The following is an 11,823-nucleotide window of genomic DNA, read 5'->3' as shown; positions in this document are numbered from 1 at the left end:
ATTAAATATTTTTTCCCACAACATTCTACATTCATAATAAAAATAAAAATGAAGAAAAAAAATCAAAATTCGAGATAAAAATTGAAAAATTAATGATACGGAAAATTTCAGTTTTCGATAACTGGATGGAAACACCCAGTTAACACAATAGTCCAAATGATTGTTTACATATTGAGTTTCCCGCGTTTCGCCGGCAAATACGTATATCGTTGTTTGTGTTTGAATCGGTGTGTTTGCAGACAGTGTCTGCTGATATTTGTATAGTGCAGTCTAGTCCGCTAATCATCTGCAGTGTCCGCTCATTAGATATGGAAGAATTAGCCGTCCCGGGACCTTCGACCAGTGTGATCGACGTGAACGTGTACGAGGATTGTGAAACGGAAGAAATTGTTTCTTCGAGTCCGACGACAGCCGAATCGAAGGACATCGACGTGTACGAGGCCGAAGATGTGATCGTCCCCGCAGAGAGCGAGATGAGGGAAGACGACGATCAAGCCGCCGACGGCGAGAAATTCCCGGACAAAGGCGAAAAGCTTGTCCAACTTCCATTGTCGAGGGTTAAAGCTCTGATTAAACTCGATCCGGACGTAACGCTGGCGAGTCAAGAGTCCGTGTTTCTAATCACCAAAGCTACTGTGAGTATCAAATCGAGATGGCGAATTTTAAGCCCCTCTTCATCTTTTAAAAAACTCATAAACGCCTAAACCAGGGCTTGACAAATTGCAAAATGATCTTGGTGCCAAACATTCTTTTCTCACAAAAAAAAACTGGTCAAAAATAGTATTTCTTTCGACTTTTCCAGGACATATAGTTACCTTCTTCGTTATTGATTGATACACTGATATAAATTCCAAACATTTTGTATTGTCTTTGGCATAAGTGTATGCAGAATTTTCTTAAAGGGGGTTTCGATTTACTTTTCGATCTTATGCCATATTCATTTGTTATCAATCTATAACAATTTTATAGAGAGAAATGAGTTAATAAGCTTCGCATACTAGAATAATAAAATATTTGGACTTTTGTTATGATTCAAATGAATTTTTTTCCATTGTTTACGCTTCTTTCATTCATGATCATTTTGTGGATGATTTTAAAGCACAATCAGCCGTGGGTTCCACTTGCCTCAAGGAGTGGAGCAAGTGAAACCCCTTCGCCTACTAAAAGTAAAAATAATCTTGAAAAAAAAAAGACTATTGCAGAGAATGAATTTAAGACATTAACCCCCCAAAAAAAGTATGGTTTAAACATCTGCTGTCATATTTGATCTCTCCAATGTAAGTGCTAGGTTGAATTTTCACTAATGGAAACAGCAGTTCCATTTACCTTGAGTGTATCTTAATTCTATATTTTTTTTAAATGTGGTGTTTTCTTATCTTCAGGAGATGTTCATCAGCTATTTAGCTAAGGAGTCGTTCAAGGTAACTCATCAAAATAAAAAGAAGACTATTCAAAGAAAAGATATTGGTATGTTGGAGCGATTTTATGTTGTGTTTTTTTATATTGAATTGAAATTTAAATAGTGAATTATATTGAATGTTTTACCCATTGTCTATTCACAATTAGTGCTATTTCATTTTTCTCAATGGAAATTTGAACCAAAAAAAAAATAGAGTAGGCTGTGTCATAGACATGGCCGCAAGTTTTGATGTGAATATGTTCTTTGTGCCTTGAAGCGCGTGGTAGAAACTGACATAATGAAAATTGGTATTATTAGTTTTGTCTTTGAAATAGCTACCACAGACAATAACAATGTCATTCATTTTCATTGCGAACCTCTCGAGACATATTGTAAAACAATTTCATAATGAATACTGGCCATGGATCTGGTTCCAAGACCAGAAGAGAAATTAAAACCATAGAAATGTCATTGGATCTGTCTCAAGAATATCTGCCAGACAACAAGGCTTCCATTTGCAATGTGACCTCTTGAGATATAGCATAAAACAATTTTGTTATGAAAGTACGCTTGGCGCCCAGACTGTAATAGGTATTAAAACCAGAGTGATATCATCGGATTTGTGTTAACGAAATAAACTCGCAGGCATCAAAAACATTGACATATTCTAAATACTTCCTGAGATATGAGCGTTTAAATTATTTCTTTACGCAATGTACTCAGTAGCATCAGTTGTATTTACATCAAAAATTAAATTAAGATCTATTCAAGCTCTACAGTCATTGCCTGTCTCCGTTCCGAGAGATCTGTCTCATGTCTTTGAAAAGACCAGATTCTGCACTCCAACTTATGAATGAATAGGGAGGGTAGTGAAGGGAAGAAGACATTTTTTTCAAACTGAAAGACGAGGCAGATCTCTCGCAGCAAAGATAGGCTGGGATTGATGTGTGTGAATAGCCCTTAACTGTGATTTCTTGAAAATGATTTCTGCAACTTGCCTTCCCGAGACTCTTCAAAAAGTGTTTTCTACTCTGGGAATAATAATGTTTTATAATAAATAAATATGATTCAAACATGCACAGAATTTGTTTTTCTGCAATTAAGCACTTGTTTCCTTCTATTGACAGTGCACTGAGAAAGTTTAGCCATTTATGAAATTTTTCCTTAAATTTAAAAAATATGTAAAAAATTCGGGGAAGGTGGGTGAATATATACAATGCACACAAGGCCAGAACAGGCAAAATGCCCAATGAGGTGGCTGAGGAAAAGATGCCCATAATAAATATGGATGTCATATATTTCTAAAATGTAGCAACCCCCCCAATTAAAATGCAATTGTAAAAACTTATGATAAAATATTATACAATTCCCATAAAAAATATTTATGGTTGTCTTATTCTAAGTATGGATAGCTTCTTGATTTACCTCAACATGTATATTATAATTCTTTTTAACCATGTCAATTGTTTTAGAATTTACTACCCCCAGGGGTAAGCTATTCCATTTATTAATAGCCCTATCAGAGAAAAATTCCCTGCGACACCATAACTTAGAATTGTCTCTTACCAGTTGATACGGGTGTGTCCTTGTCAAAACAGTCGATTGATAGCGTATCTATAATTTATGGTCCATCCTATCCATCCCATTGAAAATTTTGAACACTTCGATCATATCCCCCAGACACCTGCATTCATCCAATGTAAATGTAATGAATGTGTCGTTACTGCGTTAAACAATGATTGAATGCTGCTGCTTTGTAAATTTTTAATTTCAAAAATTGTGAAAAAGGGTGTTGTAAAAAATTACTTGATGGTCAATTTAATGTATTATATTTGTATAAATCTACACTGTATTAAATTTCAGACTAACACAAATAGAATGTCGAAAATTCTTTTTCTGTCCTGCTTATCGGTTAACATGAAATTCACTTAATGTGAAAAATTTTATAGAATCTTGAGTTTCAAGTTAAAGAGGTTCTGTTGTAGTGGATTGAAAACAAATTTGTATGTGAAGGTTGATACAAGTACGTTGACAAAAACCTATAATAACTTGAGCTGAATAATATGGAGAAAATTTTTGTCCCATAAAATACAGGATGATCCAATGCACCTACACAATCAGTCACTTCTATCACACATTGCCTTGAATCCACCTACCTCTTCTCCATTTGTAGCTCAAGATATCTGTCTCTGCTGCATCCATAGCTGAAGGAATCCACTACATTCTCAGCTGAGGATGCCTGCCTTCAGTCCACTCACAGCTAAAGATGATCCAGAAGGGTACAATGGGAACAATCGCTCTTTCCAAGAGACAAATGATATGAGAAAATTTGTCTGTCCACCACATCATCCTAGATTCCCGTCTGGTACTACACTTATCCTGGTTGACCCTCATTAATTTGTGATGTTGCAATTGATATTTCCCAGGTACTACTACTGCTAAACTACACACGCACTTTGTCCATATTCCTCTGCAGAAATTCTAATGAATTGGTATGTATTAAAGTGTGAGTGTACGTGTTGTGAACCTAACATGAAGTTTGTTTCTGGGTAATGCTTGTTATAGAGTGTTGTCATCTATTTTTCAAACTGTGAGTTGAATGCAATAATTGAAGATTTGAAGCATTGTAGGCCTGTTGCCCTCTATGGCGAGACTTTTTAAAGGGGAGATCGGCTCATATTCACACCTTGAATGCGAGCCGATCTCCCCTTTTTATTTCTCAGATGCTATGTGATCTCAACTAGTGTCTAAGTTTTGCTGTGCATTTTAATTTCATTTTAAAATTAGAGTTATATGAAAACGAAAAAATAAATTGCTTTTGTACAAGACTGTATTGAAGGTTTTTTTTAACCCTTGATTTACAGATGAATGTGTGGATGCTGTTGATGCATTCGCTTTTCTGGAAGGTGAGTAACCTTTGTAATCGCTCTCTATCTCTCTCTCTGAAAAGCAATGGTTCACAACCTGTGGTAGGAGTACAATGTAATAGGCTATGCAGGAGTGCACAAAAAATAATAATAATGGGCAGTATCCTTAAAAAATGAATGAATTGGCAAAAAGTAAAAAAAGAAACACACTCGGTCAGTGATGGGCAAACTTTATTTTGGAGTGGGCCAAAAAACAGAAAGGAATATTTTTGCTCGGCTGGACGTATTTGGACATTGATTCATAATTGAAATTTTTATGCTCAGAATTGAAGTGGCGGAATGTGGTGTATACTTTGAAGACTGCCACGGTTTCATTGCAAATGAGACAATGGGTTATCCTTTAAAACTGTGAAAAAATAAATACAGTAAATATATTTAAACTGTATTTATATTTAAATATATTTATAGTAAATAAATTTATGTATATTTGTTGCATTTGTGTTCCATTTTTTTGCATATGTAAATGTTTTCAAATCAATTTTTATTTCAATTCTCACAAATATGTTTTTAATATGCAAAAAAAAAAGACAACTCTTAAATGAATTTTCTTAAAACACTGAAATTTAAAATTTCTGTATACTATATTTTGAAATCTGCGGTGAGCCAGATACAACCTTCAAGTGGGCAGCATCTGGCAGACCCCCATGGGTTATAGTTTGCTCATCACTACACCAAGTGGTAAGCAGTCTTTTATTAGGCATTTCGAGGAACGCAAGTCTTCTGTACATTTGGAAGGATGTACAAGCTTTTCAAGCATGTCTACAGACATAGTAGTCTCTAGAAAGGTCCAGAAATTGTGAGATGAGTTGGAATAAGACTGTCTAAATGTGTATTACAAATTATGATGTTTATCATAATGTATGATATGTTCCATAGATTCCCTCGTGAAAGTCTCCTGGCTGAGAAACTGTGAATGTGGTCAGTTGAAAGAAACTGTGAATGTGGTCAGTTGAAAGAAACTGTGAATGTGGTCAGTTGAAAGAAACTGTGAATGTGGTCAGTTGAAAGAAACTGTGAATGTGGTCAGTTGAAAGAAACTGTGAATGTGGTCAGTTGAAAGAAACTGTGAATGTGGTCAGTTGAAAGAAACTGTGAATGTGGTCAGTTGAAAGAAACTGACCATGAACTGAAGAATGGGACTTTTTTTTACCTTACCCATGCCTTCACTTTTGGAAAGAAACTACAAAAAAGTGCTACATGGATCATAGCGGCTATTATGACCTGATTAGGACATTGTGAACGGAGTATGAAAATTTTTGTCAATAAGAGAGTTTTTTACCTCCTAAATAGTAATGCCGATTGATAAAGATAAAAGAAGAAGCATATAACTTCAAAATATGCAAAAAAGAAAAAACTTTTTACGATAAAAAAAATTGATAGCATAAACAGGATAGTGTAGGGAAAGATGTCCTCTCTACTTGTTAATACAAAATTTTTGGACGGCTGGTTATATGTCTATAGGCCCTATAGATAATGATGATTTATAAAAGGAAATTCATCTCTGCCTTCATGGGAACTCAAACTTCTGGTCTCTCGTATGCCAAATGAGTGCTCTAGCTCTAAACTATGGAAACAGTAATATTTCCTCCTTGGAGTGTGTATATGATGAATGGCTGATAGAGGATTGATAAAAATTTTTTTTTTTCTTATTTAATTTTTTGTTTGCCCCCTAAATGCACTCATGACTTATTTTAACTGGAAATGGTGAGTATATCTGATATTGGTCTGTTGCGTACTTTGCAAAAGAGATAGCAGTACCCTTCTTCTTCTAAACCATACATGCACTTCATACACATTACTCTACAGAATTTCTAACAAATTAGTACATGCCAGAATGTCTGTGTATATGTTGTGAACCTAAAGTGTAGTTTGTGTGTAATGCTTGTTATGTCTAGTGTGCTGCCATCAATTTTCAAAATTATGCCATCAATTTTTGATGGCATAATTTTGATGTTCATAAAATGATTTTTTTTAACTATGAGTGAAGTATAATGGTTGAATAATTGTACCATTGTAGGCCTGTTGTTCTCTGTGGCAAGATTTTTTAATGGGCAGATGGGCTTGCATTTATCCCTCAAAGTTGGGAACCACAGAAAACCAACTTCGGCCAACCACCACTATGGCAAGGGTTGGGTTCGAGTCCGGGTCCTTATAATGTCCATTACTATGACCACTCTGTCATTACAGCGGCGATAACAATACTCGAATGATATCATCTTTGATTCTAATAAGCGCCGTCTACTGTACCAACATTACATTCCTTGAGATTTCATAATGGCATATCTGAGAGATAACTGCACTTTATCAAATTTAGAACCATGTCATTTAAGTAAAAAAACTTAAATTCATAATTCATTTGTATTCTTTTATAAACTTGTGTTTAAAAGCAGTTATGGCACAAAAATACAGGTTAAAAAATTTCTTTTTTTTTCATTGTACACCGCGCTTTAATAATGACTGATATTTGCTCTAGTGTTGAAATTTATTTAAAAAAACTTGAAATTTGTTTTAAAAAACATTTAGCGTGAATCTAAGAAATGTTCATAAATTAATTTCATCGATTGTAACTAATCATCTTAGGCTGAACATATGCGTTGTAATCATCTGTCTTTTTAATATTACAGGTACTTTAGATTCCTGAAGAAAACTTAACTCAAAAACCATCTTGTTGTTCATTATTGTGTGTAAAACATGGAAATGGCAGTTTGTATTATATCTCATGTAAAGATATCTTGTAACATATTACTTCTGTATAATAAATATTTGCTCATAGCTTCGAATATTTTTTTTCTGTTATGAGTCTCGTATCAGGTGTTCCTCTTGTGTTGATATTGTAATACTAATTGCAAAATGTTAGGTCATTAAAAATCTTTGTTTTTAAGAAAGGAATATTTTAGTCTTGCTTGTTATATTTAATTCTGATTGATAGTTTTAAGCTCTTTTTATCAAAGACCAATTCAAATACCAAAAAAGGCAGTTCAGAAACATTGGACTTTTATTTATGTATTAATTAATGATGAAAGATTATGGAGGATTTAATTATAAATGCTTGAATATTTAATTAAATCCCTCGTGTGCAAAAGTTTTGCAAGGATTGCAGCTGAGCAACAGGGCTGTCTTAAGAGAAGCATAGGCCCCTTGTGCAAAATGATTTTTATGGTACATACCTGGTTAAAAGTACCTGCGTACCAATTAATGCATGGTTTATTCAAAAAGTATATGACCAGGCCATAATCTCTTGTGTGTGAACCAATAAAGCTAGGAAGTGTGGTTTGGGTGCATGTATGAGGGGACCCCAGTGTGTATGTTGAATTTTTTCCTGCCTGTAGAAGCTGCCAATCACCATCAGACCACCAATGAGTGAGAAAGCGTGTCAGCGGCATGACATTTTTGTTTTTGACAAAATGGCAGTTAAAACTTGAACCATTTTGTCAAAAATGAAAATAGTGCGGTGCTCACTTCTATTATTGCTTCGATCTAAGAATATTGTAAGACGATTACACAAACGAGTCTTCAACCTTTTCCCAGTCGTGAGCACTGCCTGTACCCATCATCAAAAGAAGAGCATCCTTACGGCAAGTTTAAATTACGAATTCATTAAATGACGATGATTTCAGTCCTTCGAATGTAATTCCTCCAAGGTGTTTAATTGGAACGTTGATCAAGTGCTCGCGAGCACCCTGGAACACAGTGGTGCTTGCGAGCAACGGGTTGAAGATGCCTGCTGTAACAGGACATAATTTTTCTATCCGGGAAATTTTCTGCTTCTCACAACCAGTTTTCGCAAAGCGGCGACAAGTTACGCAAATGAACGGAGCGTTTCCCCAAACTGATTGGTCCGATTGCCGGAATCGAAAATAACGAGAAATTTTTGCTAAAAGTTGAACTTCGGGTTTTCAACCAATCAGAAATGACACCGGGTTTCCAGAATCGGAAACACGTGCACTATGCGCGTACCCTTATTATGTTAGAAAATCGTAATCGGATCTCATTTTCCTGAGGCTACACCCATGCAAGGGTACGTCCATAGTGCACAGCTTCTCGCTTTATTGCTTAAACCGCGGTAGTTGTAGAAGGCGAGATGATCCCGCGCGATTCTAGCCGGTGGTGGTTATAGTGCACCGCTCGCGGGAGCGTCTGCCTGCATGAGCAGTGGCATCATGGAGCTATCACGTGGGGATCTATTGTGTGTTTTTGTTGACAACAAAAAATATTTATCATAAAATTTTAAATATGAAAGAATGACGAATGTACATGAAATGAATAGGACTCACCTTGAAGTTGCAATGGGTTTAGTGTAATCGCTAATTATAGTTAATTAATTAATTGATGATAAATCAGCGATTTCGCTTTTAGTGCCACAACAAATTTTCGATTAGAAAAACTAAAATTAATCGTTACAAAATTCCGTTTGATTTAGTTTTATCGTTAATTAGTTTATTAACGATAAAACTAAATCATGATCGATAATTAGTTAACTAATTAACGACTAACTAGTTTAACTAATTAAACCGTTTCCAACGGTATTTTGATTAATTAACGATATCGTTTTTATTACGTCAGCTAATTAACGATTAGTATTAACAATAATTAGGCGTCATAAAAACTCCGTTGGATTTAGTATGATCATTAATGATCCTTAATTAATTAACGATTTCGCTTATTATTATGTCATAACTAATTAACGATTAGTATTAGCAACAATTAACCATCATAAAAACTCCATTGGATTCAGTATAATCGTTAATTAACTTTAATTAATGATTAATCAACGATGTTGCTTTTATTATGTCATATCTAGTTAACGATTAGTATTAACAATAATTATTCGTCATAAAAACTCCGTTGGATTCAGTATGACCATTAATGATCCTTAATTAATAACCGATTTCGCTTATATTATGCCATAACTAGTTAACGATTAGCATTAACAATAATAAATCGTCACAAAAACTCCAATTGGATTCACTATAATTGTTAATTTTCCTTAATTACTTAATGATTAACGATTTCACTTTTATTATGTAATAATTAATCAACGATTAGTAATAACGATAATTGATCGTTACAAAAACTCCGTCGATTTACTATTCCACTATAAAACGAACACTTAGAGGAAAGTTTTAAACTGCAAGCGGTGAGCCGGTCAAGCGAGAAAAAGAAATAATAATTCATTCCGGTTAAAGCGGGTAAAAGCAGGTAGGCGGGCGCACTATGGCCGCCCCAATGAGTTTTCACGATCTTTTTTCGATAAAGCGAGAAGAGGTTCACTATGGACGTTCCCCTAACATGGCATTGCCTGTTCAGATAAAGGCATGGAGCTCTTTAATGGTTTATTAATTTTTTTCTCATACAAGCTCACCGACTTCCTGAAATCTCTCTAGGACCAACTCCTGACCTAGAAGCCAGGGCCGCAACTAGGGGGTAGTAGGTGGGGGTCTAGTGCCCCACGGCGCCGAACCAGAGGCATGAGGGGAGCAAATTTTACTCTTTAACCTCTCCTTCAATGCGCTAGAGAGAAAAAAAAATCAATTTCCCAAAACTACTTGTCTCATCGTACCTCACTTTCTCTCAGAGAATTTATTTTTTATATCCACCCCCTCCCGCTAAACTTTCCTACACGGTCCAATGTTATATTTGTATCTCCTACCCCACTGAATATTGCCTACTTTGGAAAGCACTGGGTTCAACGAAAATTATCAAGAGCATTATTCAAAAAGGGGGTTTCTTACTGAAAAAGGATATCGGTCTAGGGCCGTCTTAAGAGCATCATAGGACCCTCCCTTCCCGGGCAAAGTGATTCTTCAGAGACCCCTACCTGGCTAGAAATGCCTGCCTGGTAGACATGTCTACCAATTTGCATGCCCACTCTCGAAAATTTTAACCAGATCTAACTTTGAGTTCACCCCGGCCCCGGGAGTTACCTGGATGGACCCTATCAATTCCTTCTAAAGCTTGCTCTAGAAGGTGTTGGCCCTATGCGTTAAGACGGTACTGTGCAGTGATGGTAACCACGTTCAGCAAAATTTCCCCTTTCACTAAATTTATCCACACATTCCGAAAAATGCACTGCAATCTACCGGGAAAAATGTGTTGTTAAGAATTTTACAATAGAAATGTATTGCACTGCATTAATTTTTTTTTTTTGTGCAAGATTCTTCTGCAAAAATTCTTTTGTTTGATAAATTCTCAAAATTTCCCACAAATGCTAAGAAATTTTCCACTTGTACAAATTTTCCCATGAATGTGGGAAATTTCCCCCGAGTTACCATAACTGGTACTGTGTCATCAATCATCCGAAGGCTGGTAAAATTGTCAAGACACAATCACAGTTGCACTTGGGGATGTGCGGCATCACTTGGCCCCGTGCTCAAAGGCGTATTTACAAAAAAGGGGAGGGGGGCTGAATGGCATAGGTATACGAGGTTGAAAATGACACTCCAGTCGACTGATCTAATGTTTCTTTGCATGCATAAGAATTGATATAAACCATCATCTCTTGCCACCCCTCCCAATCTTTACATCACTATTGTCGTGCCCCACCCTAGCTATTCAAGTCTATCTCCGCCCCCTGCTGAGCGGTATATAGCCCAGAGCGACAAGTTTGGAAGGACGGAAAATTTTGGTAATTGACGGTCAAGAACATTAAATTAGATCGTGAGAATGGCGGCCAAGCGGAAAAGCCATGAATTTGATTCTGCCCGTGCTTGTTGTGGGGCATTTGTGGTATTTGAAGTGGAAAAATATATTCATGAGGCTACTCTCAACTAAGACGTTTATCAAAGTATAAATCTGTATTCAGGTGGCAAAATGTCACAAGTCACTTTCCCCAAAAAATAGAGCTGTTCACATTCAGACAGTTGAACTGTCTCTCAAGGCTTAACGATAAGATAATGCTCTTGTCAGGGACGCCGGAACATATCTGCTTGTGTTGCTAAAGCAATACGCATTTCGTGCTAGAAAAGCAGAGGAAAAGTTTTTGTTTTTCTCCAGGCACGCTTTAGATAACTTTTTTTTGGTGCCCCTATTTTACTAATGCCTCAAGAACGTGATTATTTTGCTTAATGGTTAATCCACCCCTGGTCCAGCCGAGTAACCACGCGGTCAAGTGACCGAATCCGAAGTAACACGGTTCTTATGCCTTATCTTTCTGTTGCAAAAAAAAGAAAAAACCCAATATATTTCGACTAATTTGCCGGCACTTCCTGCAATTGAATGGAATGTAAATATTTAAGCGCCGATCGCCACAGGACAATGCTCGGTTTCTATGTGTACATCAGGGGGCTGACGTTTCAAAGCGTTGTCATGGGAGTTCAGCTCTGAGGGTAGAGGTGGGGGAGGGGTCGGTAAAAGAATGAAGAAATCCAGCAGCTCTACGAATGAATGGAGAAATCCACTTTTGAACCTGGTTGACGCACAATGGCGGTCAGATAAAGTTTTCCAATTTCGAGGTGTGAATACGAACCAGTCTCCCATTTGAAAAAGTCTCTACGCAGA

General features: G+C 36.3%; 1 protein-coding gene across 1 annotated transcript; it reads left to right on the top strand.

The window, feature by feature from the left end:
• Nucleotides 1–117: 117 nt before the first annotated feature.
• PolE4 (DNA polymerase epsilon subunit 4) lies at nucleotides 118–7,098 on the top strand. Its single transcript, XM_089244533.1, has 4 exons — nucleotides 118–635; nucleotides 1,383–1,467; nucleotides 4,264–4,305; nucleotides 6,951–7,098. Exons 1-4 carry the CDS (start codon nucleotides 309–311, stop codon nucleotides 6,965–6,967), a joined length of 471 nt encoding a protein of 156 aa, XP_089100659.1. The 5' UTR covers nucleotides 118–308; the 3' UTR covers nucleotides 6,968–7,098.
• Nucleotides 7,099–11,823: the final 4,725 nt, after the last annotated feature.

Source organism: Pholcus phalangioides, unplaced genomic scaffold, assembly GCF_987345545.1.
Source record: "Pholcus phalangioides strain wild (caught in Gottingen) unplaced genomic scaffold, Ppha-v1.0 ptg000015l_1, whole genome shotgun sequence".
Classification (NCBI taxonomy): domain Eukaryota; kingdom Metazoa; phylum Arthropoda; class Arachnida; order Araneae; family Pholcidae; genus Pholcus; species Pholcus phalangioides.
This window is presented reverse-complemented; position numbering and strand designations above follow the sequence as displayed.

Bases quoted from the DNA above. Each gene is read 5' to 3' on its own strand.
- PolE4 (XM_089244533.1), top strand. From the start codon at position 309: ATGGAAGAATTAGCCGTCCCGGGACCTTCGACCAGTGTGATCGACGTG. The intron at 636-1,382 runs GTGAGTATCAAA...TCTTATCTTCAG, and splicing joins TTCTAATCACCAAAGCTACT to GAGATGTTCATCAGCTATTT. The intron at 1,468-4,263 runs GTATGTTGGAGC...CTTGATTTACAG, and splicing joins TATTCAAAGAAAAGATATTG to ATGAATGTGTGGATGCTGTT.